General features: G+C 66.7%; 1 protein-coding gene across 13 annotated transcripts in view; it reads right to left on the reverse strand.

Annotated features, from left to right (window-relative positions):
• Window positions 1-4,432: 4,432 nt before the first annotated feature.
• LOC138829601 (plectin-like) overlaps window positions 4,433-27,791 on the reverse strand; it is a 61,261-nt gene continuing 37,902 nt past the window's right edge. For 12 of the 13 annotated variants that reach the window (XM_070026007.1, XM_070026006.1, XM_070026015.1 and 9 more), the window contains 20 exons: window positions 27,314-27,468; window positions 26,914-27,223; window positions 22,153-22,230; window positions 21,913-22,074; window positions 21,483-21,587; window positions 21,310-21,405; window positions 20,999-21,124; window positions 20,281-20,433; window positions 20,027-20,184; window positions 19,776-19,902; window positions 19,483-19,666; window positions 19,247-19,404; window positions 18,986-19,164; window positions 17,086-17,224; window positions 16,650-17,006; window positions 16,490-16,573; window positions 16,217-16,321; window positions 16,036-16,134; window positions 11,820-15,200; window positions 4,433-11,708 (listed from right to left, as the gene is read on the reverse strand). In XM_070026007.1, coding sequence (XP_069882108.1) covers window positions 5,505-11,708; window positions 11,820-15,200; window positions 16,036-16,134; window positions 16,217-16,321; window positions 16,490-16,573; window positions 16,650-17,006; window positions 17,086-17,224; window positions 18,986-19,164; window positions 19,247-19,404; window positions 19,483-19,666; window positions 19,776-19,902; window positions 20,027-20,184; window positions 20,281-20,433; window positions 20,999-21,124; window positions 21,310-21,405; window positions 21,483-21,587; window positions 21,913-22,074; window positions 22,153-22,230; window positions 26,914-27,223; window positions 27,314-27,468 — 12,360 coding nt within the window. In that variant the 3' untranslated portion in view covers window positions 4,433-5,504. The remainder of the gene's footprint in view (window positions 11,709-11,819; window positions 15,201-16,035; window positions 16,135-16,216; window positions 16,322-16,489; window positions 16,574-16,649; window positions 17,007-17,085; window positions 17,225-18,985; window positions 19,165-19,246; window positions 19,405-19,482; window positions 19,667-19,775; window positions 19,903-20,026; window positions 20,185-20,280; window positions 20,434-20,998; window positions 21,125-21,309; window positions 21,406-21,482; window positions 21,588-21,912; window positions 22,075-22,152; window positions 22,231-26,913; window positions 27,224-27,313; window positions 27,469-27,791) is intronic. The other variant, XM_070026018.1, reaches the window with a different exon arrangement.

A 27,791-nucleotide genomic window follows, 5' to 3' on the forward strand; every position in this document is an offset into this window, starting at 1 on the left:
GCCTGGGGTTGCTAGCCAATCGCCTGGGGTTGCTAGCCAATCGCCTGGGGTTGCTAACCAATCACCGCCCGGGGCGGGGGCGGGGCGGGCTGCTCTCGGGCAGCCAGAGGCCTGAGGGAGGAAGCCATATTCCGTCCACGCCCCAGGCGGCGGGTAGGCCGACGCTGGCTGTGATCCGTGCAGCCTGCTGGGGGACATCCACGTTGTCATTTCTCCTGGGCCAGGCCCGCCCGTGAGGAGTCACGTGCTGACTCTGTATGTAACTTCCGAATGTTCGTTTCCAGCAGCCCGCTCTCCGGGAAAGCTTCACCCCGCAGGTTTGCGTGAGCGAGGCATGCAAGCCCAGCCGCTCGTCTGGGCTGAAGGCCGCCGCATGGACGTCTGCGCGGCTCCTGCGCTGTCACTCGTGTGACACTGCCCACGCAAGACTGCTGGCACTTCCCTCTCCAGGGCGGGGTGGGACGCTGCAGTTCACCCCTCCGGCCATGCCAGGTTTCACGGTGCCGGGAATGGCCCTCCCCTCACCGCGCGGCCCACACCCGCGCGGCCCACACCCGGCCCACACCCGCGCGGCCCACACCCGCGCGGCCCACACCCGCGCGGCCCACACCCGGCCCACACCCGGCCCACACCCGCGCGGCCCTCACCTCACCGCAGGGCCCACACCCGCGCGGCCCTCACCTCACCGCAGGGCCCACACCCGCGCGGCCCACACCCGGCCCACACCCGCGCGGCCCACACCCGCGCGGCCCACACCTCACTGCACGGCCCACACCCGGCCCACACCCGCGCGGCCCACACCTCACTGCACGGCCCACACCCGGCCCACACCCGCGCGGCCCACACCCGGCCCACACCCGCGCGGCCCACACCCGGCCCACACCCGCGCGGCCCACACCCGGCCCACACCCGCGCGGCCCACACCCGGCCCACACCCGCGCGGCCCTCACCTCACCGCAGGGCCCACACCCGCGCGGCCCTCACCTCACCGCAGGGCCCACACCCGCGCGGCCCTCACCTCACCGCAGGGCCCACACCCGCGCGGCCCTCACCTCACCGCAGGGCCCACACCCGCGCGGCCCACACCGGCGACTCCCGGCCTCCAGCACTGTAAGTCCCTGCATTGCTAGTGCTTGCAAATTATTGAGCCCGTTTCATTTTGTTAGAGGCAAGACCAGACTACACCATGTAGCGTGTAGCTCAGCAGCAGTCTGTTAAGTTTAGCAAACCCAAGGCTGGGTTTCATCTAGCCGCAAAAAAAGAAAAACACCCCAAAATAACTTTTATTAAAAATGGTCAACTTAGTCGGGCGCTGGTGGCTCACACCTGTCATCCTAGCTACTCAGGAGGCTCAGATCTGAGGATCGTGGTTCAGAGCCAGCCGGGGCAGGAAAGTCCATGGGACTCTTATCTCCAATAAACCACTCGAAAAACCGGAAGCGGCACTGTGGCTCAAGCAGTAGAGTGCTCACCTTGAGCTGAAGAGCTGAGGGACAGCACCCAGGCCCAGAGTTCAAGCCCCACAACTGACAAAAAAAAAAGTCAACTTGTTGGACACAGTGTCTCATGCTTGTAATCTTAGCTACTCAGGAGGCTGAGATCTAAGTTCAAAGCCAGCCCGGAAAAGAAAGTCTATGAGACTTATCTCCAAAAATGACCAAAAAAGCTGGAAGTAGAGTCCAAGTGGCAGAGTGCTAGCCTTGAGCAAAAGAAGCTCAGGGGACAGTACAAAGGCCCTGAGTTCAAGCCCTAGAATGGGCAAAAACAAAAAATCAAAGCACTACACCTTTTCATGTGATAACTGATCACCAGTCTGAAGAAATGTCTAGTCAGACTCATAAGTGATTTTAAATTCTGCTTTAAAACACAACGTGCCGGGCACCAGTGGCTCATGCTTGTAATCCTAGCTACTCAGGAGGTTAAGATCTGAGGATCCCAGTTCAAAGCCAGCCCAGGTCAGGGAAGTCCATGAAACTCTTATTTCCAATAAACCACCAGAAACTGGAAATGGCACTGTGGCTCAAGTGGTAGAGCGCTAGCTTTGAGCTGAAGAGCTGAGGAACAGCACCCAAGCCCAGAGTTCAAGCCCCACAACAGACAAAAAAAAAATTTTTTTTTTTTTTGCTTTAAAACAAGATGAATGGGATCTTATTAAAATGCAGGTTTCTGATTCTACTTCCGCTGGGCCTCGAGCCTCCGCGTTCACCCCGGGCTGAGGCCATTGCCTTTGGGGGGAAGTTTCCAGGTTTGCGTAGTCTCCTGCTGCCAGTCCAACTACTGTCCTTGAACGTGCACTCTGCCTTTCCTCTGGCTGAAGGCTTCTATTCTTTGTCTTTGATTTTCTGCACGTTTGCTACAATGTGTTTTGAAGTAGATACTTTACTTGCTATACTTGAATTATACTGTGCTTTTTAAAAAGTAATAATCCATGCTTTTTATCTACTTGGGAAATAATTACCACCTATTATTTCTTCAAAATGAACCTTTCCTGTCCACAGGGCCTTCGGCTAGAACCAATTAGACTTCACGTATGTGCTGACCTTAGCTTTTCACTCAAGGCTGGCGCTTTACCACTTGAGCCTCAGCTCCTTCTGGCTTTTTGTTAGTTAGCTGAAGAGTCTCAAAGACTTTCTGCCTGGGCTGGCTCCAGACCATGCTCCTTACATCTCAGCCTCCAGGGAGCACCGAGGACAGCTGTGTCTGTGGGCCTGGGCCCCTCTTCCTGCCTCCTCCCTTTTTGCATGTCTTTCTGGGTGGATTCAGAACGGGTTCTTCCGATCCACACGTTCTTCAGGACTCTGGTTTGACTCTGGTTTTCTGAGGGGCCATGGAGCCAGATCTGGCCTGGAATCCACACCCTGCCTCACGGGTCTTTTTTTTTTGGGGGGGGGGTCCGGTCGTGGGGCCTGAACTCTGGGCTTGGGCACTGTCCCTCAGCTCTTCAGCTCAAGGCTAGTGCTCTACCACTTGAGCCACAGCGCCACTTCCAGCTTTTTTCTTTTTGCTTATGTGGTGCTGAGGAATTGAACCCAGGGCCTCAGGCATGCAAGGCAAGCGCTCTACCATTGAGCCAACTTCCCAGCCCCCTCACAGGTCTTATGATGTCACTGTTCCATGGCTAGGCTTAGGACATTCCTTCCTCTCTCTTCTTGGGTTTTTCTGCTTTATTTTGGAAATCCTCCCGGTCCTGGTTCTGCTTTTGTTTATTTGTACTCATGATGCTTGGACCCTACTGTGTTATCATTTGGATTCCCTGATCGGATTTGAAAGCATGGTTGTCGCTCCAAGAACCCTGTCAGGCCTTGTTTGGCAGCAAGGCCTCCCATGAGGATTCTGGGGCACCACACCAAAGCCAGTCTGAATATCTGAATTAAGTCCGAAATTCTACAGGGACTTAATCTTGTGAATAAGATTCTGTTGACTTTGTAGAAAAGGACTTCAGTGAGCCCCTCCAGCCAAGAGTGTGTGCTGACTTCAGTGTTGTCCTGACTGCAGTGTCCTGACTGCAGTGTGTGCTGACTGCAGTGTTGTCCTGACTGCAGTGTGTGCTGACTGCAGTGTTGTCCTGACTGCAGCGGGTGCTGACTGCAGTGTGTGCTGACTGCAGCATTGTCCTGACTGCAGCGGGTGCTGACTGCAGTGTGTGCTGACTGCAGTGGGTGCTGACTGCAGCAGGTGCTGACTGCAGTGGGTGCTGACTGCAGCATTGTCCTGACTGCAGCAGGTGCTGACTGCAGCGGGTGCTGACTGCAGCGGGTGCTGACTGCAGCATTGTCCTGACTGCAGCGGGTGCTGACTGCAGCATTGTCCTGACTGCAGCGTTGTCCTGACTGCAGCGGGTGCTGACTACAAGGTTTGTTGACTGTGGCAGTGTCCTGTCACGGATGTTGACTCTGTCCTCTCTTCCCACATGTATTCCTCAGACCGCCCTGGCACCCCCTGCGTCTGTAAATGCCCTCGCTCAGGTGGAGTTCAGTGTGTGTCCTGTCACCCCATGCCTGTGGGTGGGGTTTCCGGAACACACTGCCAGCTGTGGTCATGTGAGGACCTGCAAGTCACACAGTCCCTGCCGATGCCCAGCCCCCGAGCATCTGGCCTGGCCTGAGGGGGTGGGCAGCACGCTGCCGTGCGTGCAGGCAGACGGAGGCAGGGCTTGCAGAGCAGCCTCCAGTGCCAGCCCTGCGCCGGGCTGTCACAGGCAAAGCCGCGGCCTGGCAGCATCTGGACGCCATGGCCCGCCCTTCCCCCCACCAAGCTGCTGTCCAGGGTGGCCGTCGGCTCTCCAGCCATGGCCTGAGTTTCTCCCCCATGGTTGCCAGCCCTAGCACGGGGCCCAGGCCTCCATTCCAACCAAGACACAGTGGCTGAGCCCGCGTTTCCACCCTGCGCCACCACGGCTCAGCCAGACTCAAGAACCAGGCAAGACCCGGGCGAAGGTTGGAATTGCTTTTATTGAGGGCGGGCGCGGCAAGGCTCCGCCGTGGTCAGGTTAGTGTTCGGCCGGGCGCCCGCCGGCACCAGCTGGGTTAGTGGAACATGCAAAGCTCGCTCAGAGAGTGGGGGCAGGGCTAGCTTCAAAGCCAGGGGGCGGCCGGACCAGGCGTGGGCCCACTGCCTGCCGAGCGCAGACGGCCTGTCCCTGAGCCGCAGGCAGGCTGGGCCCCCGGGGCAGGGCAGCCGGCGGCACCCAGGCTCCAAGGCCACTGGAGCCCTGGGGGAAGGTGAGATCTCCAGAGCCCCACCCCTGCCTGGCCCGAACACCTGACTGTCACGCAGGCTGGGGCTCGGGGCCTGGGCACAAGGGAGGACACAGAAGGCACTTACAAGGAGAGCAGAGACTGGAGGCGAAAGCCGGGGGCTGGGGTCTGAGAGTGGGTGGGGGGCACTGAGCAAGGATGCGCAGCAGCAGTGGCAGAAGCCAGGAAGGGGGCTGGGGTGGGACTCCACTCCCACGGGGAAGCAGCCTCTCTGGGCAGTCTGGGAGCGATGGCCGGTCCAGGACCTTCTCTCCCCAGAAAGAGCCACCGAGCGAGCAGGCCAGGCCAGGAACCAAGCTGGGGAGCAGAGGCTAGGCCGGGAGAGAACCTGAGCGGAGCAAGGACCAGGCCTGACCCTCACAGCGAGGGCTGGCGGCGAGGTGTCCAGTGTGACGGGTGTATGGGGCCGAGAGGCTTGCACACACAGAGCGTTCTCGAGGGAGACAGGAGGGGCAGGCTGGGAGCCGGCTCTGGACCCCCGCAAGGCACCTGGCTGTGGTGAGTGGCAGGTAGAAGGAACGAGAAGCCCCAAGGAGGATGGGGTGGTCAGTGGGCCTGGCCAACCCGTCTCCCAGCACACGGCTGCCTGGGCAGCGCGCGTGCGTACTACATGTTAGTCTGGTCTTTTTGGTTACACTTTAGGCACCGCTTGGGAGGAACACAGCTGCACACGTTAGAGGAAGACCCCAGCGCCTCGGCAGGGAGCCTGGCCACATGCAGAGCGGGAAGTGGGGTGCAGGCAGGGGGTCAGGCCACTGCAGACTCTGGGCCCCCCAGGGAAGAGGAGGACCCTGAGGCATAGCGCCGGCCATAGCCCGAGGAAGAGTAGGAGGAGGACGAGAAAGTCATGGAGAAGCCGGAGCCGGTGGCATCAAAGCTGCCTCGGCGGGAGCCGGCCCGCGAGCCGGTGCGCGAGCCGGCCCGAGAGCCGGCCGCGGAGCCGGAGCCGCTGACGCTGTAGGGGCTGTAGTAGCCCTTGCTGGACTGGGCAGCAGCCTCGAGCAGCCGCAGCCCGGTCCCCTCTTCCACCATGCTGCGGTCCAGCGCGTCCTTGTAAGAGATCCTGAGCTTGGTCTTCGGGCAGGTGAGGTACTTGGAGTACGCGCTGACGTCACGCAGCTTCTGAGCTGTGCGGGCATCCACAGTGCCGCGCTGCAGGGCCTCGTCGAGAGACACTCGGCCCGGCGTGTCGGGCTCGATCAGGCCCCCCGTCAGGTACTGCACCTCCAGGAACCGCTGGCCCGCCTCGTAATACAGCCAGCCCTTCTTCAGGGCCTGGGCAGCCGACATCTTTGTCTTGGTGCGTGGGTCCTCGAAGCCGCAGAAGGCCTTCTGGGCCAGGTTGATGCGGTCCACCATGACCCTGTCCACCAGACCCTTGTTGAGCGCCTCGGTGACGGGGAAGCGCTCCCCGGTGCTGGGGTCGATGATGCCCCCGGTGCAGGCCTGGGCCTCCAGCAGCCGCTGCCCGGTGATGTTGTCCACCAGGCTGCGGTGCATGGCCTCGGTGATGGACACTTTCTCCAGCGTCTCCGTGTCGAGGATGCCGGCCACCGGGCCCGTCTCCTCGGTGGGGTCTGACCAGGAGGCCAGCTGGGTCCTGGAGGCGGCGGGGCTGATGGGGTAGGAGGAGGACGAGCCCACGGAGGAGGAGCGGGAGCGGAAGCCGCCGGCATTGCCGGACAACATGTCGGCGAACTCGGTGATGGAGAGCGTGCCGGCCCGATACTGGTCGAGCGCCGAGCGGTCGATGAGGTTCTTGGTGATGGCGTCGTCGATGTCATACTGGCGGCCGGAGCGGCGGTCGATGATCATAGACTTGACGACGCCGTCCGAGGAGGAGATGGTGATCTCCTCCCACTCGCACTCTTGCTCCGACAGCTCCAGGTACGTCTGGTTGTCGATGAGGCCCTTGCGGTAGGCCTCGTACACCGACATCTCCTTGCCCGTCTCGGGGTCCACGATCACCACGCGCCGCTTGCGCACCGACGACTTGGAGGACGTCTTCCGCTCCCGCTTCCTCTCCTTCAGCGGCAGCAGGCACAGGCCGGTCTGCGGGTCGGTGATGCAGCGCTCCATGAGCTGCAGGTAGGTGAGGTTCTCCTCCGTGTTGGGGTCGAAGAAGCCCTTGGTGTCGTCTGAGGGGTCCGTCAGGATCTCATTCATCTCCTCGTCGAACAGGCCCCGCTTGTAGGCCACCTCCACGGGCAGCCGGTGGCTCTCCTCGGGGTCGATGATGCCGCCCGTGGCGATCTGGGCCTCCAGCAGGCGGATGCCGTGGTCTTTCAGGATGAGCCCCTTCTTCATGGCCTGGAACAGGGAGATGAGCTTCCCCGAGTAAGGGTCCTTGTAGCCGGTGACGGCGCGCTCTGCGGACAGCAGCTTGTCCTTGAACTCGGGGCCCACGATGCCCATGCGCACGGCCTCCTCCACGGTCAGCTTGAGTCCTTTGATGGGGTCGATGACGTAGCCTGTGGCCGCCTGGGCCTCCAGGAGCTCGAAGGCCGTCCCCGGGCGGATGATGCCCTTCTTCATGGCCTGGTACACGGAGAGCCGCTCTTTGGTGGCGTCCACGAAGACGCCCGCGATGCAGCTGGTGCCCTCGAGGAACTTCTGAAGGTTCTTGGTGACCTCCTCGACGGAGGTCAGGCCTTCCTGCAGCTGCAGTGCCGTGGCCTCATCCAGGACCTGGGAGCGCACCAGCTCCTCCACCGTGATCTGCTTGCGGAGGCCGCGGAAGGTCAGCTTCCGCGAGGCCGACAGCGGCAGGAGCATCTGGCCGCTCTGCTCGTGGCGGTGGCAGCGCCGGAGCAGCTGCGTGTAGCTGAGGCGCTCATCCGTGGAGGGGTCCACGTAGCCACGCACCTCGCTGGGCTCCGACAGCTGGTCGTGCGTGTCCTTGTTGATGTAGCCGCGCTGGTAGGCCACCTCCAGCGGGAGGTGGAAACCCAGGCGGGGGTCCACGATGCCCCCGGTGGCCAGCTGGGCGTCCAGCAGCCGCAGGGCCTCCTCGGCGGGGATCAGCTCCTTCTTCATGGCCTGGAAGAGCGAGATGGTCTGCTCGGTGTAGGGGTCGCGGTAGCCGGTGACGGCCCGCTCCGCGGACAGCAGGCGGTCGTGCAGCTCGGGTCCCACCAGCCCCTTCCGCACGGCCTCGTCCACCGTCAGCCGCTCGCCCTTCACCGGATCCAGCAGGAAGCCCGTGGCCGCCTGGGCCTCCAGAAGCAAGCGAGCCACCTCCACGCTCAGCAGCCCCTTCCTCAGCGCCTGGTAGATGGTCAGCGCCTGCCTCGAGCCGGGCAGGTACACGCCAGCCACCGCGCCCGTGCCGTAGAGGAAGCGCCAGGCAGACTCCGCCTCCAAGACCTCGTGCAGGCTCCGGGCGCCCTCGCGGAGCAGGTTGTAGGCCTCGAGGGAGATGATGCGGGCCTCGTGAAGGTCCTCGGCGGTGAGGCGGCGCCGCACGTAGTCGTAGGAGGAGCGGCTCTGCTGCCGGATGATCTCGGTCTTCTCGATGATCTCGATGATGATGATGATCATGCGCTCCTTCGTCACGCGGCCGGCCTGGAAGTCAGCCATCAGGCGTTCCCGCTGTTCCTCGGGGATCAGGTCCGACTGCATCACCTCCCACAGGGACATGGTGGAGCCGCCCCGGCTGCCCCCGGTGGGGATGTCGATCTGCGTCTCCTGGAAGGCCCTGCGGGTCTCCTCCTCTGTGTACACCTGCGTGGTCTCCACCACCTCTGCCTTCTCTGCAGCCTTCAGCGGCAGCAGCCGCAGCCCGGTCTCCGGGTCCTCCACGCAGCGCTCCAGCAGCTGCCTGTAGGTCAGGTTCTCGTGCGTGTTGGGGTCGAAGAAGCCCTTGGTGTCGTCGCTCGGGTCCTCCAGGACGCGGCTCATCTCCTCGTCGAAGTAGCCGCGCTGGTAGGCCACGTCCACGGGCAGGCGGTGGCTGTGCACCGGGTCGATGATGCCACCCGTGGCGATCTGGGCCTCCAGCAGGCGGATGCCGTGGTCCCTCAGAACGAGGCCCTTCTTCATGGCCTGGAAGAGCGAGATGGTGGAGCCCGAGTAGGGGTCCTTGTAGCCGGTGACCGCCTTCTCCGCCGACAGCAGCTTCTCGTGCAGCTCGGGGCCCACGACGCCCGCCTTCACAGCCTCGTGGACGTACAGGCGCTGATTGCGCACGGGGTCCACCAGAAAACCCGTGGCCGCCTGGGCCTCCAGCAGGAGCGTTCCTGTGCTGGGCCGGAGCAGGCCCCGGCGCATGGCCTCGTAGACGCTCACCTTCTCTCCAGCGTCCTCCAGGTAGATGCCGGCCAGACAGCCGCTGCCCTGCAGCAGCGTGCGCACAGAGCCCACCTCCGAGAGATCTCTGACCGAAGTCTTGCCGTCCTTGAGCTGCTCAAACTGGGCCCTGCTGAGGACGCCGGCGGCCAGGAGCTGGCTGGCGGGCACCGGGGCGCGGAGGCCGCTGAACGTGAGCCCTTCCTGCCGCCGGGTCTCCACCTCCTCTATGATGGTGATGAGGATCTTGATGACCTTCTCCACGGTGACCTTGCCCGTGCGGAACTGCCGCAGCAGCTCCTGGCGCTGCTCCTCGGTGAAGTACTCGGAGCGGATCAGCTCCCACACGCTCACCGTCCTGCCTTGCAGGCTGCCCACGGGGACCTCGACCGTGGCCTTCTCGAAGCTCTCTCGGGCCTGCAGCTCCGAATAGACCTCCTCCAGGTGGGCCCGGGCCGCCTTCTCCGACACAGGCAGCAGGCTCAGTCCGGTCAGCTGGTCGGGCCGGCACCGCTGCTGGAGCTGGCCATAGGTAACCGGCTCCCGCGTGGTGGGGTCTAGGTAGAGCTTGGAATCGTCCGCGGGTGCCGACAGGGCCCTGCTGGTCTCCTCATCCAGGTAACCCCGGGCGTAGGCGACCTCCAGAGGCACACGGTGGCTCTTGCTGGGGTCTATGATGCCCCCTGTGCACAGCTGGGCATCCAGCAGGCGCAGACCCTGCTCCCGGGGAATGAGCCCTTTCTTGAGGGCCTGGAACAAGGAGACGCTCTGTGCCGAGTAGGGGTCCCGGTAGCCTGTCACAGCCTTCTCGGCCGACAGCAGCTTCTCGTGCAGCTCGGGGCCCACCAGGCCGGCACGGACCGCTTCGTCCACCGTCAGCCGGGCGCTCGTGGCGGGGTCGATGACATGGCCTGTGCCGGCCTGGGCCTCCAGCAAGGCCACGGCCACCTCTGGCGGAAGCAAGTCTTTCTTCAAGGCCTCGTAGATGCTCAGCCTCTGCGCCGCCTCCTCCAGCCACAGCCCTGCAATCACGTCGGCGCCCCGCAGGGCCCGGCGCACTGCGTCCACCTCGGCCGCCTCCCGTACCGAGCGCTCGCCCCGCTGCAACTGCTGGTAGAGCTCGCGGTCGATGACCTTGCTTTCCAGCAGCTCCGCGGCGGGCACGAGGGTACGCAGACCCTCAAAGCAGAGCTGGCCCTTGCGCTCCTGCTCCTCCACCACGGTGATGACGATCTTGATGATCTTCTCCACCGTGATGCGGCCCGTGCGGAACTGCCGCAGCAGATCCCGCCGCTGCTCGGCCGTGAAGTACTCCGAGTTGATGATCTCCCAGATGGTCACTGGCTTGCCCTGGAACTTGCCAAACGGCGCAGAGACAGTGGCCTTCTCGAACACGTCCCGGGCCTCCGCATCCGTGTAAACCAGCTCACGGCCCTTGGCGGCCTTGTCGGTGAGCGGCAGCAGCCGCAGCCCGGTCTCCGGGTCCTCCACGCAGCGCTCCAGCAGCTGCCTGTAGGTCAGGTTCTCGTGCGTGTTGGGGTCGAAGAAGCCCTTGGTGTCGTCGCTCGGGTCCTCCAGGACGCGGTTCATCTCCTCGTCGAAGTAGCCGCGCTGGTAGGCCACGTCCACGGGCACGCGGTGGCTGTGCACCGGGTCGATGACGCCGCCCGTGGCGATCTGGGCCTCCAGCAGGCGGATGCCGTGGTCCCGGACGATGAGGTCCTTCTGCATGGCCTGGAAGAGGGAGATCCGCTCCCCGGAGTAGGGGTCGGTGTAGCCGGTGACCGCGCGCTCGGCCGACAGCAGCTTGTGGTGCAGCTCCGGGCCCACGATGCCCTCCTTCACCGCTTCGTTCACCGTCAGCCGCCGGTTCCGCACAGGGTCCAGCAGGAAGCCTGACGCAGCCTGGGCCTCGAGCAGGATGAGGGCGGTGCCCGGGCTCAGCAGCCGCCTCTGCAGGGCAGTGTAGATGCTCAGCTTCTCGTTGGCGGGCTTCAGCAGCAACCCTGCGATGCTGCTGCTGCCCTGCAGGTACTGGCGCACATCCGCCCGGCGCGAGAGCTCGTCCACCGTGGTGCGGCCCTCCACCAGCCGCCGCAGCTCCTCTGCACTCAGCACGCCCGCTTCCTGCAGCCGCTGGGCTGCCACCCTCTGCCGCAGGCCCTCGAAGCTGTGCTGTGGCTGGGCCTCCACGGCCGGGCCGTCGGGCGCATCTCGGCCGTTAGGCAGGACCTTCACGGCGGCCACCTCCTCTGAGTGAGCCAGGGCAGCTTGGTGCGCTTCCTCCAGGCGCTGCAGCCGCTCCCGCAGCCTCCGGTTCTCCTCCGCCAGCAGCTTCTCCTGCTGCTCCCGCTGCTGCTCCAGGCGCTGCAGCTCCTCCTGCTTACGCCGCACGCCCTCCTCCGCCTCACGCTGCCGCCGCCGGGCCTCCTCCATGCTGGCCACCAGCTGCTGCTTCTCCTGCTCCATCTGCTGCTGCTGCCGCTGCTGCTCCTCACGCAGCTTCTGGGCCTTGGCCACCTCGTCCTGGAAAAGCTGCTCCAGTTTGGCCTTCTCCTGTTCGATGAAGTGCTCCCGCTGCAGCAGGCTGTCCTTCTCCGAGAGGAAGCTCTGCTGCAGGGCCTGCGTCTCCTGCACCATCTGCTCCTGCTGCACCATCTGCATCTAGTGGAGGTGGGGGAGGAGAGCAGTCAGAGGGGAGGAGAGTCCGGGAGAGCCCGCCTCACCACCCGAGGGTGCCCCGCCCGGCCCGGCCCCCATGAGGACGGAAGGTACCTCCTCGGACTTGAGCTGCAGCAACCTAGCCTCCTGCTTGAGCTTGTCCTTCTCACGCTCCAGCTCCGCGATGGCCTCCCGGAGGCGCTCGGCATCCTGGTCACTCTGCTGCCGCTGGATCTCCAGCGTCTGCACCAGCGTCACCTTCTCCTGCGTGGCGAGCTCCGTGCGGTGCAGCTTCTCCCCGATCTCCTCCGCCTGCTTCCGGAAGCGCTGTGCCTCCTCCTCGGCCCGGGCCTGGGCCCGGCTCATCTCCGCCACGCGCAGCTTCAGGCGCTCGGCCTCGGCGCTCATCTCCAGCTGCCGCTGCCGCTCCGCCTCCAGCGTCCGCTGAAAGCCCTGAGTCTCCTGCTCCAGCTGCTGTGCCATCTGCTCCTTGTCCTCCTGCAGCCTCCGCGCCTGCTCCTGCGCCAGCTCCTTCTGCTGCTGCAGCAGCTCTGCCTCTGCCTTCAGCCGTGTGGCCTCCTGCACCGCCTGCATCTTCTCCTTGAGCATCTTCTCCGCCAGGGCCCGCTGCTGCGCCAGGTCCTCCTCGGCCAGCTGCCGCAGCCGCGCGGCCTCCTGGGCCGCCACGCTCAGCCGCGCGGCCTCCTCAGCCACCTGCTTCATCTTCTCCGCCTCCTCCTCCAGGAAGCGCTGTGTGTTGTCTTTGTCGCGGAGGATGAGCGCGCGGTTCTCGGCCTCAATGCGGGCCTTCAGCTTGCCCAGCTCCTCCATCTGCACGCGCACGGAGAAGAGCTCCTCCTCCACCTGGCCGCGCTGGCGCGCCGCCTCCGTGACCTCGGCCTTCAGCCGCTGCAGCTCCTCGTCCAGGATGGCCTTCTGGTGGTCGGTCTCCTCCAGCTGCAGCCTCAGGGCGGTCAGCTCCTGCTCCACCTGCGCCTTCTGCCGCAGAGTCTGCTCGGCAAACTTCTTGTGTTTCTCCATCTCCGCATCCGCGGCCTGCTTCTGCCGCAGAGCCGCCTGCTCCGCCTGCGCCCGCCGTGCCGCCTCCTGCTCCGCTTCCTTACGCAGCTTCTCCGCGGCCGCCTGGGCCTGCGCCCGCGCCTGGGCCTCCTCCTCCGCCGCCTGCTTCAGCCGCTCGGCCTCCTCTACCTGCCGCCGGGACTGCGCGGCCTCCCGCTCCGCCTGCTCCCGGGCCTCCTCGGCCTCCTCGGCGGCGCGCCGGGCTGCCTCGGCCTCCCCACGCAGGCGCTCCAGCATGCTCTGTTCCTGCTGCAGGGTCTGCTGCAGCTCCTGCTCCCGCTGCTGCACCACAAAGGCATGTGCCTTCTCCTCGGCCTGCAGCCGCTTCTGGGCAGCCTCCTGGGCCAGCTGCAGCTGCCGGGCCGACTCCTGCTCCGCGCGCTCCCGCAGGCGCCGCGCCTCTTCCACCTTGGCCTTGAGCCGGTCCACCTCCTCCAGGGCGGCCTTGCGCTGGCGCCCGGCCTCTTCCTCGGCGGCCAGGCTCTTCTGCACACGCTCCTCCGCCTCCCGGCGCCGCTGCTCCTCCTCGGCTGCCAGCTGCCGCTGCCGCGCAGCCTCCACCTCTGCCTGCTCCTTGCTGCGCAGTGTGTCCTCGGCGTTGCTGCGAATGCGCCCCAGCTCCAGCTCCAGCTCTGCCTTGCCGGCAGCTGCCTTCTCGAAGCTCACCTTCAGCGCCAGGATCTCCTCCTCCACCTGCCGCCGCTGCCGCAGCGTGTCCTCCACCAGCCCCTTCTGCCGCTCCAGCTCGCTCTCCGACGCCTTGCGCAGCTGGGCCAGGCGCTCCTCGATGTCCGCCTTGTGCTGCGCGGCCTGCTCCTCCAGCCGCCGCCGCTGGAAGGCCTCGTCCTCGGCCAGGCGCCGCAGACGCTCGTTCTCCGCCTCCTTCTCTTTGAGCGCGATCTCGGCCTCTGTCTTGAGCCGCGTGGCCTCCCCGATGGCAGCCAGCTTCTCGGCCAGCACGCGCTCCGCCTCGGCCCGCTGCCGCGCCGCGTCCTCCTCGGCCAGCTGCCGCTGCCGCTTGGCCTCCTCGGCCAGCGCACGCAGGCGGGCGGCCTCCTCCGCGAGCTCCCGGAACCGGCCGGCCTCGGCCTCCAGCCTCTGCTTGGACTTCTCGCTGCTGGAACGAGACTCCTCCTCTGCCCTCGCCTTGCTGGCCAGCAGCACCTCCATCTCCGCCCGCACCTTGGCCAGCTCGGCCTCCAGCTCCTGGCGCTTCTGGGTGGCGGCCGCAGCCTCGCGCTGCAGCCGGGCCAGCTCCTCCTCCAGCAGCTGCCGCTGCTGCTCGCCCTGCTCCGTCTCGGCCCGCAGGCGGATCAGCTCCTGCTCGGCCGCCAGGCGCTGCTGCGCGGTGCCCTCTGCCAGCTGGCGCTGCTTCTCCAGCTCCTGCTCGGCCAGCTCCCGCTGCCGCACGGCCTGCTCTTCCGCCTTGCCGCGCCGCCGGGCCTCGCGCTCCGCCTCCTCCTTCTGCTTCTCCGCCTCGGCCTGGGCCAAGCTCTTCTGCTGCGCCACCTCCTCCGCCTGCAGCCGCAGCCGCAGCGCCTCGTTGGCCTTCAGCTGCCAGCGCTCCAGCTCCCGCTCCGCCTCCTCCCGGGCCCGCTCCGCCGCGGCCTGCTGCTGCGCCCGGCGCTCCGCCTCCTCCCGCAGCTGCGCCACCGCCACGTGCTCCTCCTGCAGCGTGCGCTCCAGCTGCGCCGTCTTCTCAGCAAACGAGGCGCGCTTGCTCTGCAGCTCCGCCTCCATGCTGCGCTGTGCCGTCTCCTGGGCCACCTGCACCTGGCGGGCCCGCTCTGCCTCGGCCTGCCGCAGCTGCCGCTCCGCCTCCTCCGCCTGCAGCTTCAGCTCCTCCAGCGCCTGCAGGGCCCGCTGCTTCTCCCGGGCGGCCTCGGCCTCGGCCTTCACGCGCACGGCCAGCTCCGCCTCCGCCTGCCGCTTGCGCTGGCTCTCCTCCTGCACCTGCCTGCGCAGGCGCTCGGCCTCCTCCTGGGCCTGCCGCTTCTGTGCCTCGGCCTCCTCCGCGCGCACGCGCAGCGCCTGCAGCTCCCCCTCCGCCCCGCCACGCTGGCGCTCCGTGCTCTCCAGCTGCAGGCGCACCACGCGGATCTCTTCCTCGACGCGCAGCCGGCTCCGCTCGGCCGCCTCCACCTGTTGGGCCTTGGCTTGGATCTCGGCCTCTGAGCTCTGCCGCAGGTGCTGCAGCTCCTCCTGGATGCTGCGCTTCTGCTGCTGGGCATCCACGGCCGCCTCCTCCCGGCGGGCTACCTCCTCCTGCATGCGCCGTTGCAGCTCCTGCGCCTCCCGCTCCGCCTGGGCCTTGGCCTGGGCGTGAGCCTCGGCCAACTGCCGCTGCTTCTCCAACGCGGCCTCCACCTCGGCCAGCCGCTCCCGCTCCTCTGCCCGCTGTTGCTCAGCCAACCTCTGTGGCCGCGGCGGAGAGGAAGAGAACCAGAGAGAGTGTGAGTGTGGGGCAGGCGGCGGGCGCGCACGGGACACAGTGCCACCAGTTCCCGCAGGCAGCGCGGGGCAGGGGGCAGGGAAGACAGAGGTCCAGCCAAGGAGGGAGACCGCGTGCACCCACCCAGGGCACTCAGCAAGCACCGCCGGCCGCACCGTGCTCACCAGCCCGGGGAAGGAGGCCCAGGCAGCCTCCCCTCTTCCCGCAGACAGGCGACAGAGACGGACAGGGAGAGAGAGCAAAGCAGAAGGTGGCAGGGCCTGCACGCTGCCGCACCACAGTCCTGCCTGCGCTCTGCCCACCCCCGTGGGCTGGCTTCCCGCCCCAAGGCCCCTCTCCCCAATAAGGGGCCATTTTCAAAGCCACGTGGGGTGGGCAGGTGAGGCAGTCAGAGCAGGGAGAAGGCGGACCTGCGCCAGCTCGGAGCAGGTACTCAGAAGCCGGCAGACCCGAGCAGTGGAGGCAGCGGGAGGAACGGATGGCTGCACCCTGCGTGGCAGAGGCACCTCAGAGGTTCCTCCCCAGCCCCCCAGCTCTCCCAGACCAAAGGGCAGAGCGGAACAAACCAGAATCCCCCGGAAGGACACGCACGAGCGAGAGGATGCGGGTGGGGATGGTTGCCAGTGGAGAGAGAGGAGGCGCCAGCGCCGTGGGGAGCGCAGCGCAGTGCCAGGCCAAGGTGCAGCCCAGGCCAGGCCAGCCGGGCAGCCGTGGCGCACAGTGGGCGGCCTCAGGTTGCCATGGAGCTGCCTGTGGGGTACGACAGGAGGGCACCCCCGGCCACACCGCCAACCCTACCTCCTCCTCCTCCATGCGGCGCAGGGTCTCGCTGATGAACTTGATATACTGGCTCGTCAGGGTGGTCAGCTCGCTGTAGCGTGTGCGCAGATCCACGTACTGCGGGGGAGGCGTGGTCAGCCCTGCACAGCAGCCCCCACACGCCCGCCTCAGCCTGCTGCGCTCGGCCGCCCCGGCCTACCTCTTGGATGATGCTCTCCGACCCCGACTGGACCTTGGGCTTCTTGGCTGGAGAGGCCACCGGCTCAAGCTGCGCCTTGTATGTGACCAGCTGGAGCTCATAGTCCTGTAAGAATACAGTGCAGTCGGCGGCCGGCGCTGCCCCGATTGCCTGTGCCTAACTTCCCTGCACCCCGACAGGCCTCCCCCGAGTCCTAACTTCCCTGCACCCCGACAGGCCTCCCCCGAGTCCCGGACCCCAGGCCGGGCAGCGTGGCCTGCGACGCGGCCTCACCTTGATGGCGTTGATGTACTGCTTGGCGAACCTCTGGCACTCCTCGACCTTCTCTCCATAGCGCTCGATCTCCTCCAGCAGGGCCTGAGAGGGCAGAGTGGTCAGCACCGGCGGTCCCGGGCGCCTGCTCCCCCCCCGCCCGTCCCCCGCCCAGGCCCACCTTCTCCTGCCGCAGCTGCTCCCGCGCGGCCTGGCTGTGGGCCATGGGCACGGCCTGGATCTGCTCCTGCCGCTGCTTGGCGTCCCGCAGCCAGGCGCTCAGGGGCTCGGCGCTCTCGCGGTAGTAGCGCAGCTGGCGGCCCAGCTGCTCGAGCTCGCGCTGCCGCAGGTCGTTCTGGGCCAGCACGGCCTGCCAGCGCTCCAGCAGCTGGGCCACCCGCTCCCGCCAGCGCTCCACCTCCACGTCCCGCTCGCCGTGCCGCTGCTGCAGCCGCTCCCCCACCGCCTGCGCGCCCCGCAGCTCCTCCCTCAGCGCGTCAAACACGGGCTGCTGAGCCTCGGCCTGTGCACGCAGTTTCTGTGGGGCACAAGGCGGGCGCCGTTGAGCTGGGCTCCGACCGTCCTCGCCCCGGGAGGCCTGAGCCCTGCTGCCGTACCTTTAGGGAGGCCTTGGTGGCGTCCAGCTCCGGAAGGGTGGCAGGCACGGCCTGGGCCTCCTTGAGCTGCTCCTCATGTCGTTTGAGCACCTCCTCCGCGCCCTCCGTGCTGCGGATCACCAGGCTGATGGTCTTCAGCCTGGGGGAGGGGGGGGCAGGGCACCGTGAGCGCAAGGGCTGGAGGGTCCAAGCCAGACAAGCCCTGGCCTGAGTGGCCTGGTGACCGTGGTGGGCGCGGCCACCAGCTTCGAAGAAGAGGTTAGGGCGGTGTTCGGGGTCTCAGACCCAGCCTGCCGCCAGGCGCCAGCAGCTCACGGCCGGAACCCTAACTACTCGGGAGACCAAGATCTGAGGATCTCCGTTCAAGCCAGCCCTGGCAGAAAAATCTGAGAGACGTTCACCTCTCATTTTTAAAAAGTGGGAAGTACAATTGTGGCTCCAGACTTGAACTAAATGCTAAACACAAATGAGAGGCCCTGAGCTCAAATGCGAGCACCAGGAAATGAAAATAAAGACCCATCCTTTAGACCCAAAGGGAGAGTTCTCTGGCAGAAGCAGCAGGTTCCAAAGTCCTGAGGCAGATGGCAGTGTGCACAGTGCGTCCTCAGCCGTGGGCTCTGGACGGGCCGAGGGCCTGAGGTGGGAATGGCGCTGTGCACCAAGCATTTGCCTGTCCCCGGGGAAACTGCCCACACTACAGCACGCAATCAACACAGACACCAACGCTGACACCTGAACTTCAGGCAGGAATGAGGGCTCTTAGTGGGCTTCTGGAAAAATCCTTCTGAATGCCTTTCGTGCCTCTGAATTGAAAAAGGCTGAAGTAAATAGCCAAGAGCAGAAGAGGCCTTACAGGGCGTGGGGGAGAGGGGGGCAGAGAGGCTAGGCGTGGGGGGCAGGCCGGGGGCTGGTGTTGGTGGCTGGTCTGGGGGGCTGGCAGAGAGATGGACAGCGGGGGCCGTGGGGGGCAGCGGAGCAGGCAGAGGGCTGGTCTCTGAAAGGAAGCTAAGGTCGTCACTGAGAACTCGGAAGGGCTGCTCTCTCCTCCACCGTCTCGTTCAGTGGTTCTCACCCCTGCTCCTCCAGGTCTTCCTCCTCCCCTTCTCTCCTCCCAGGAAGCCATTCTGAATGGTGCCACGCCTTCCACATGCAGATCCCTCCCTCAGAGCCTGCCAGCCTGGCGGGGGCGTTCCTCGCCCCTGGCCCATGCTCTCCCCTCCTCACCCCTGCCCCCATGCTCTCCCCTCCCTCCTCACCCCTGCCCCCATGCTCTCCCCTCCCTCCTCACCCCTGCCCCCGTGCTCTCCCCTCCCTCCTCACCCCTGCCCCCATGCTCTCCCCTCCTCACCCCTGCCCCCCACGCTCTCCCCTCACTCCTCACCCCTGCCCCCATGCTCTCCCCTCCTCACCCCTGCCCCCCACGCTCTCCCCTCACTCCTCACCCCTGCCCCCCACGCTCTCCCCTCACTCCTCACCCCTGCCCCCATGCTCTCCCCTCCTCACCCCTGCCCCCCACGCTCTCCCCTCACTCCTCACCCCTGCCCCCCCACGCTCTCCCCTCACTCCTCACCCCTGCCCCCATGCTCTCATCTCCTCACCCCTGCCCCCCACGCTCTCATCTCCTCACCCCTGCCCCCCACGCTCTCCTCACTCCTCACCCCTGCCCCCATGCTCTCCCCTCACTCCTCACCCCTGCCCCCCATGCTCTCCCCTCACCCCTCACAGGATGGCTCCCCACTGCTACTCTTGCATCCCCGAGACCCCTGTCTGCTCCCACATCTTCAGGACCGCCGTCACAAAGCTCCACTCCAGCTCGGTGGGTCAGACCCACCAGCTCTGGGCCACGTTACCTAACCCCGCACCCACGCCCCGTGCCTCTTCCCACAGACAGGACACTCACTTCTCCAGGTAGATGGCTGACAGGCTGCGGACCTGCTCCAGCTTGCCCAGGGTCAGCTCCAGCTCAGAGCGCAGAACGGGGGCAGCGGGTGAGGGCTCGGGCAGGGCCAGGACCTCGCCGGCTTCAGCCGAGAGCCGGGAGACGCCCTGGCCCAGCCCCTCCACCTCGGCCTGCGTTTTCTGAAGAGAGACAGAGGAGGCGGGCTGACCACCTGGGCGGCTGGGGAGGAGGGGGTGTGCGGGTCCCAGCGCTGGTGTCTACCTGCTGCTCGGCGATGCGCTGGGCACACTCCCGAGCGGGCTCCTTGTCCAGTGGCAGCCGCAGGCGGTGTACCAGACGTGTCTCACAGGCCTCCAGCTGCAGACGGATGTCCTTGAGCTCCGAGATGCAGCGCTGACAGCGGCTCTCTTCCTGCTCCCCTGTGGCAGGCTCCGAAACTCAGTGTCTGGCCCCGCCCCCGGCCCCGCCCCGGCCCTCCAGGCCTGCCTGCAGCATACCCTGCTCCAGGCTCTGCAGGAGCTGCTGGTAATGGTGGCTGCAGGAGCTGTAGTCCCGCTCTGCCGCCAGCCGGTCCTCCGGCCCGAAGCCCCCAGCATCCTGGCTGTCCCTCAGGAAGGCCTGGTAGTGCAGCTCCAGGCTGCGCAGGGCCTGCCGCTGCTCCTCAGGCTTCAGCGTTCGGAACTAGGGGTGGGTGGCACAGAGAGCTAAGCGCAGGCCGGGCCAGTACGGCCTACAGGACAGCATCCACCGCCATCCTCCCCCAGGGCCTCCAGCCAGTGCCCAGCTGTACCGTGACCAGGGACCAGGAGCGGATGAGCTGCACGTCACGGCTGAGGCTCTGCCAGGCCAGGAGGCTCTTCATGTCCACGTGTAGCTGGTGCCACAGCGAGACCAGGGCCTGGTGCTGGGCCTCCAGCCTGGCAGGTCAGAGCCACAGTCAGGGGTGTATGGGACCCTGCCTGCTGCCCACAGACGCCCCCCCACCCCCGCGGCCCTCTCCCACCCCGCTCCAGCCACAGACCCCCTCCCCTGGCTACCAACCTGGAGACAGCCTCCTGGGCCTCCTGGTTGGGCGGGGGCACGAGGAAGCACACCGAGGGCACGGCAGCAGCCTCGCCACCAGAGCTGCCCACCACCTTCCAGTGCGCTGGCTGTGCAGGGCCGGCCAGCTGGTACTGGTCACCCTTGTGCACGGTCACCTGGGACAGTGGAAGGGGAGACGACGTGGCTGTGGTCACACCCCGCCCAGCCCCGCCCAGTCCCCCCAGCCCCGCCCAGGCCACTGGCCCACTCACCTCCACCTGCTTGTAGTCACACACAGCCTGCAGGAGCACAGGGCCCCGCACGGGGTGGGCCGGGTTGCGGGGCTTCAGCTGCACCACGGCCCTGGCCCGCTTGGCCAGGCCAGACAGGTGCCCCTTGTACTCATTCAGCTGCTCCCTCTCCTCCTGGGGGAAGGGCGGCTCGGGGTCAGTACAGCCAGCACCCCAGGATCAGGTCTGGGGTTCTGGTGGGGACACCTGAAGGCAGGCTGCAGGGCTTGGGCCTGGTGACACTCGGCCCGTAGTGTGGCGTCCTCACCCCTTCTTCCCTCCCTTGGCCTCCCCTCCCGACACCCTGCGGGGCAAACCCTGGAGGCCATCCAAGCTCAGGCCAGGCCTGCCCTCACCTCTCCCACCTGCCCACCCTTACGCAAGAGCTGCAGCCACGCCAACCGTAGCTCCACCTCCTCTGCTCCCTTCCCCCTCACGCCCCACACAGCACTACAGCCCGCCTGGACGCCCCAAGCCCATCCCCGGGGTGTGGGGACCACAGCCAGTTGCCCCTCAGCCCTCTACAGCCCTAAAGGCAGAGCCCACTCTAGACCTCAGACCCTAGATGGGCTGGCGGCCTGGGCTGGGGCGGCCCCCGTGCAGGTGACGTGGCGGCAGGGCCAGGGCGCACCCCAGCGCGCCAGCCCGGTCCTGCCCGAGCGCCGGGCGGGTCTGCAGCCCGCTGGCCGGCAGGCCTCACCTGCGCGTCCTGCAGCAGGTCCTCCAGCCGCGTGGTGGTGATGGAGCGGCCGCAGCTGTACTTCCTGCGCAAGGTCTCCTGAAGCTTCCGCAGCTGCTCTTCCGCCTCCCGCACATCTGAGAAGAACTGAGGTGGCAGAACAGGTCACACACTGACCGGCCCGAGTCCCAGGAAAGCCACGCTCATGCAGACCGAAGAGGTCAGGCCTGAAGCAAGGGTGGCGGAGACCCCAGGATCACAGCGACCAGAGCGCGTGCGTGGGTGCTCACCCGGAAGTAGGCCGCATACTCTGCACGTGCACGGGTGCTCACCTGGAAGTAGGCCGTGTTCTCCTTCAGGTGCGCCTCCACACAGCAGCAGAGTTGCAGCATCCAGCTCCACTGCGTCTGCAGGGCCGCCTGGAAGGACTGGGGGAACGCGCTCCTTCAGCGGGGGCCTACCCCACCCAGGGGCCCCCGGGCCCCCCGAGCCCCGCCCTGCTCACCTCCACCGTGGGCCTGGCCGGGTGGTCGTCCCGCAGCAGCCGGTCCCCGGTGCTCTGAATCTCCTTGATCTTCTTTTCCTTCAGCTCCAGCTCCCGCATCAGGGCCTGACCAGGGGCAGCAACAGGAAGTCTGGCCAACCCAAGTCCCAGACCATCTCTGTGGGGCCCGGGCAGAACCTGGGAGGGCAGCTAAGAGGATTCTGACACCCACTTGGACACTCTAAGCCCATCCCTGGGTTTGGGGGGGGCCCACAGCCAACTCCCCCTTAGCCAGCACAGCCCTAAAGACAGCCTACTCTAGACCTCAGAGCAAGAAGTCAGTGTCCACAACCAAGGGGCTGGTGGCCCCCACTCACAGTGGAAGACTACACAGACACCGAGAGGGGTCTGGGGAGGGGGGAGAAGGTTCTAGAAGGCTGGGCTGCCTCACCGAGTAGCTCTCCTTCTTGGCAGCCATGTTGGCGTTGCGGTCACTCCAGTCGAAGCCCACCTCCTCCTCCTCCTTCTCACTGAGCCACATCAGCTCCTTGGTGGCACCTGCCACAAAGCCATGCAGGCTCTCCAGGGACCGGAGGCGGGCCTTGGACGAGTTCTGTGGGCAGGCAGGGAGCAGCTGCAGACCGCGGCGCGCCTGCCTCCTCCCTCCCCCCATGTCTCCACCCCCACTCACCAGAAGCTTTGCGTACTGCAGATCTAGTCTGCCCAGGCAGTCTCGGCAAGCACCCCGAGTGGCGGGAGAGAGCTGGCCCTACAAGAGACAAGAAGGGGGAGGCCTGAGGATAGGCCTGGGAGGAGGAAAGGCCTGGGAGGAGGGTGAGGCCTGGGAGGAGGAAAGGCCTGGGAGGAGGGTGAGGCCTGGGAGGAGGGGTGAGGCCTGCAGGAGGGATGAGGCCTGGGAGGAGGATAGGCCTGGGAGGAGGGATGAGGCCTGGGAGGAGGGGTGAGGCCTGGAGGAAGGGTGAGGCCTGGAGGAGGATGAGGCCTGGAAGGAGGGGTGAGGCCTGGGAGGAGGGGTGAGGCCTGGGAGGAGGGGTGAGGCCTGGAGGAAGGGTGAGGCCTGGAGGAGGATGAGGCCTGGAAGGAGGATGAGGCCTGGGAGGAGGGGTGAGGCCTGGGAGGAGGGGTGAGGCCTGCAGGAGGGATGAGGCCTAGGAGGAGGATAGGCCTGGGAGGAGGGGTGAGGCCTGGAGGAGGATGAGGCCTGGAAGGAGGATGAGGCCTGGAGGAGGGATGAGGCCTGGGAGGAGGGTGAGGCCTGGAGGAGGGTGAGGCCTGGAGGAGGGATGAGGCCTGGGAGGAGGGTGAGGCCTGGGAGGAGGGTGAGGCCTGGGAGGAGGGTGAGGCCTGGAGGAGGGTGAGGCCTGGAGGAGGGTGAGGCCTGGAGGAGGGGTGAGGCCTGGGAGGAGGGTGAGGCCTGGGAGGAGGGTGAGGCCTGGAGGAGGGTGAGGCCTGGAGGAGGGGTGAGGCCTGGGAGGAGGGTGAGGCCTGGGAGGAGGGTGAGGCCTGGAGGAGGGGTGAGGCCTGGGAGGAGGGTGAGGCCTGGGAGGAGGGTGAGGCCTGGAGGAGGGTGAGGCCTGGAGGAGGGGTGAGGCCTGGGAGGAGGGTGAGGCCTGGGGGAGGAGGGGTGAGGCCTGGGAGGAGGGGTGAGGCCTGGGAGGAGGATAGGCCTGGAGGAGGGTGAGGCCTGGAGGAGGGATGAGGCCTGGGAGGAGGAGTGAGGCCTGGAGAAGGGTGAGGCCTGGAGGAGGGTGAGGCCTGGAGGAGGGGTGAGGCCTGGGAGGAGGGGTGAGGCCTGGAGGAGGGTGAGGCCTGGGAGGAGGGATGAGGCCTGGGAGGAGGGTGAGGCGTGGGAGGAGGGTGAGGCCTGGGAGGAGGGATGAGGCGTGGGAGGAGGGTGAGGCCTGCAGGAGGGTGAGGCCTGGAGGAGGGGTGAGGCCTGGGAGGAGGGATGAGGCCTGGAGAATAGGCCTGGGAGGAGGGGTGAGGCCTGGGGGAGGAGGGGTGAGGCCTGGGAGGAGGGTGAGGCCTGGGAGGAGGATAGGCCTGGGAGGAGGGGTGAGGTCTGGGAGGAGGGGTGAGGTCTGGGAGGAGGGTGAGGCCTGGAGGAGGGGTGAGGCCTGGGAGGAGGGGTGAGGCCTGGGAGGAGGGGTGAGGTCTGGGAGGAGGGTGAGGCCTGGAGGAGGGGTGAGGCCTGCAGGAGGGTGAAGTCTGGGAAGAGGGGTGAGGCCTGGAGGAGGGATGAGGCCTGGGAGGAGGGTGAGGCCTGGGAGGAGGGTGAGGCCTGGGAGGAGGGTGAGGCCTGGGAGGAGGGGTGAGGCCTGGGAGGAGGGGTGAGGCCTGGGAGGAGGGGTGAGGCCTGGGGGAGGAGGGTGAGGCGTGGGAGGAGGGGTGAGGCGTGGGAGGAAGGGTGAGGCCTGCAGAAGGGATGAGGCCTGGAGGAGGGTGAGGCCTGGGAGGAGGGGTGAGGCCTGGGAGGAGGGGTGAGGCCTGGGAAGAGGGTGAGGCCTGGAGGAGGATGAGGCCTGGAGGAGGGGTGAGGCCTGGAGTAGGGGTGAGGCGTGGGAGGAGGGGTGAGGCCTGGGAGGAGGGTGAGGACTGGGAGGAGGGTGAGGCCTGGGAGGAGGGTGAGGCGTGGAGGAGGGGTGAGGCCTGGGAGGAGGGGTGAGGCCTGGAGGAGAGGTGAGGCCTGGGAGGAGGGTGAGGCCTAGAGGAGGGGTGAGGCCTGGAGGCGGGTGAGGCCTGGGAGGAGGGTGAGGCCTGGAGGAGGGGTGAGGCCTGGGAGGAGGGTGAGGCCTGGAGGAGGGTGAGGCCTAGAGGAGGGGTGAGGCCTGGAGGAGGGATGAGGCCTGGGAGGAGGGTGAGGCCTGGGAGGAGGGATGAGGCCTGGGAGGAGGGTGAGGCCTGGGAGGAGGGATGAGGCCTGGGAGGAGGGGTGAGGCCTGGAGGAAGGGTGAGGCCTGGAGGAGGATGAGGCCTGGAAGGAGGGGTGAGGCCTGGGAGGAGGGGTGAGGCCTGGGAGGAGGGGTGAGGCCTGGAGGAAGGGTGAGGCCTGGAGGAGGATGAGGCCTGGAAGGAGGATGAGGCCTGGGAGGAGGGGTGAGGCCTGGGAGGAGGGGTGAGGCCTGCAGGAGGGATGAGGCCTAGGAGGAGGATAGGCCTGGGAGGAGGGGTGAGGCCTGGAGGAGGATGAGGCCTGGAAGGAGGATGAGGCCTGGAGGAGGGATGAGGCCTGGGAGGAGGGTGAGGCCTGGAGGAGGGTGAGGCCTGGAGGAGGGATGAGGCCTGGGAGGAGGGTGAGGCCTGGGAGGAGGGTGAGGCCTGGGAGGAGGGTGAGGCCTGGAGGAGGGTGAGGCCTGGAGGAGGGTGAGGCCTGGAGGAGGGGTGAGGCCTGGGAGGAGGGTGAGGCCTGGGAGGAGGGTGAGGCCTGGAGGAGGGTGAGGCCTGGAGGAGGGGTGAGGCCTGGGAGGAGGGTGAGGCCTGGGAGGAGGGTGAGGCCTGGAGGAGGGGTGAGGCCTGGGAGGAGGGTGAGGCCTGGGAGGAGGGTGAGGCCTGGAGGAGGGTGAGGCCTGGAGGAGGGTGAGGCCTGGGAGGAGGGTGAGGCCTGGGGGAGGAGGGGTGAGGCCTGGGAGGAGGGGTGAGGCCTGGGAGGAGGATAGGCCTGGAGGAGGGTGAGGCCTGGAGGAGGGATGAGGCCTGGGAGGAGGAGTGAGGCCTGGAGAAGGGTGAGGCCTGGAGGAGGGTGAGGCCTGGAGGAGGGGTGAGGCCTGGGAGGAGGGGTGAGGCCTGGAGGAGGGTGAGGCCTGGGAGGAGGGATGAGGCCTGGGAGGAGGGTGAGGCGTGGGAGGAGGGTGAGGCCTGGGAGGAGGGATGAGGCGTGGGAGGAGGGTGAGGCCTGCAGGAGGGTGAGGCCTGGAGGAGGGGTGAGGCCTGGGAGGAGGGATGAGGCCTGGAGAATAGGCCTGGGAGGAGGGGTGAGGCCTGGGGGAGGAGGGGTGAGGCCTGGGAGGAGGGTGAGGCCTGGGAGGAGGATAGGCCTGGGAGGAGGGGTGAGGTCTGGGAGGAGGGGTGAGGTCTGGGAGGAGGGTGAGGCCTGGAGGAGGGGTGAGGCCTGGGAGGAGGGGTGAGGCCTGGGAGGAGGGGTGAGGTCTGGGAGGAGGGTGAGGCCTGGAGGAGGGGTGAGGCCTGCAGGAGGGTGAAGTCTGGGAAGAGGGGTGAGGCCTGGAGGAGGGATGAGGCCTGGGAGGAGGGTGAGGCCTGGGAGGAGGGTGAGGCCTGGGAGGAGGGTGAGGCCTGGGAGGAGGGGTGAGGCCTGGGAGGAGGGGTGAGGCCTGGGGGAGGAGGGTGAGGCGTGGGAGGAGGGGTGAGGCGTGGGAGGAAGGGTGAGGCCTGCAGAAGGGATGAGGCCTGGAGGAGGGTGAGGCCTGGGAGGAGGGGTGAGGCCTGGGAGGAGGGGTGAGGCCTGGGAAGAGGGTGAGGCCTGGAGGAGGATGAGGCCTGGAGGAGGGGTGAGGCCTGGAGTAGGGGTGAGGCGTGGGAGGAGGGGTGAGGCCTGGGAGGAGGGTGAGGACTGGGAGGAGGGTGAGGCCTGGGAGGAGGGTGAGGCGTGGAGGAGGGGTGAGGCCTGGGAGGAGGGGTGAGGCCTGGAGGAGAGGTGAGGCCTGGGAGGAGGGTGAGGCCTAGAGGAGGGGTGAGGCCTGGAGGCGGGTGAGGCCTGGGAGGAGGGTGAGGCCTGGAGGAGGGGTGAGGCCTGGGAGGAGGGTGAGGCCTGGAGGAGGGTGAGGCCTAGAGGAGGGGTGAGGCCTGGAGGAGGGATGAGGCCTGGGAGGAGGGTGAGGCCTGGGAGGAGGGATGAGGCCTGGGAGGAGGGTGAGGCCTGGGAGGAGGGATGAGGCCTGGGAGGAGGGTGAGGCGTGGGAGGAGGGTGAGGCGTGGGAGGAGGGATGAGGCCTGGGAGGAGGGATGAGGCCTGGGAGGAGGGTGAGGCGTGGGAGGAGGGTGAGGCGTGGGAGGAAGGTGAGGACTGGAGGAGGGGTGAGGCCTGGAGGAGGGGTGAGGCCTGGGAGGAGGGGTGAGGCATGGGAGGAGGGTGAGGCCTGGAGGAGGGTGAGGACTGGAGGAGAGTGAGGCCTGGGAGGAGGAGTGAGTCCTGGGAGGAGGGGTGAGGCCTGGAGGAGGGTGAGGACTGGAGGAGGGGTGAGACCTGGAGGAGGGATGAGGCCTGGAGGAGGGATGAGGCTTGGGAGGGGTGAGGCCTGGGAGGAGGGGTGAGGCCTGGGAGCAGGGTGAGGCCTGGAGGAGGGGTGAGGCCTGGGAGGAAGGTGAGGCCTGGAGGAGGGGTGAGGCCTGGGAGGAAGGTGAGGCCTGGAGGAAGGGTGAGGCCTGGAGCAGCAGGATCCTGGCCCGGCCTCACCGCCTGGTCCCTGCTGCTCACCTCATCGCTCCGGGCCCGCTCGATCTTGGCCCGGAACTCCTCCGTAGACTGGTGCAGGCCTCGGTGGCTGCCCAGCTGGGCCTCCACACTGGGCAGGTCCACGCCCCACTCGGCGCTGTCCACCCTGCGCTGGTTCTCCTCCACCCAGGCCAGCAGGTCATGCAGGTAGCGCAGGGCAGAATCGTCCAGCTCCGGGCGCCGCTGCGTGCTCTGCAGGGTCACCTGGGTCATGGGGGCAGCCACGCCCGCCTTCAGCCGCAGGTTGTACTCGGTGCGGATGGCCACCAGGCGCTCGTGGAGACGGTACACCCTGGGACGGCAGAGGACGCAGTTCTAGCCCTCAGCGCCAGACCCAGGCTGCCCGGGGAGGGGGGGGCGGGCGCTGGAGGGCAGGCCCCACCTGCGGTACATCTGCTCTCCCTGTGGATGCCGGCCGTCCTTGAGGGTCTGCACGTCGTTGAACAGCAGCCGGATCATGCTGTCAGCCTTGTCCAGGTCTCGCTCCACCTCCCCAGCCCGCTGCGGCGCCTTGCCCGAGGCCAGCAGCCTGACGTCCTGAGGGTGGTTGTGTGTGACCGGGGGGCTTGGCAGAGCCCTGCCCTGCGCAGGTAGCCCCGTGACCCCACTGAGAGCGGGGACTCCTTTGGAGCCTGGTCCTTTCCTCTCCTTCCCTGTGGACCCTACAGATCTTTCCGGCATGCTTCTAAATCTACACCAGCTAACTTTCTGGAAGAACTGGATCCCATCCAAAGGAGCCCTGCCAGGCTCAAAGGTAGAGACCTTCGTGGCCTGTCTGCAGGGCTCCTTCCTGGGCCTCATTCTCCACCATTCCCTCCCGTAACTCCGCCCCGCCCCATCTGGACGGGCAGCAAGTCTAG

Source organism: Dipodomys merriami, unplaced genomic scaffold, assembly GCF_024711535.1.
Source record: "Dipodomys merriami isolate MVZ:Mamm:240054 unplaced genomic scaffold, mDipMer1.0.p SCAF_174, whole genome shotgun sequence".
NCBI lineage: Eukaryota > Metazoa > Chordata > Mammalia > Rodentia > Heteromyidae > Dipodomys > Dipodomys merriami.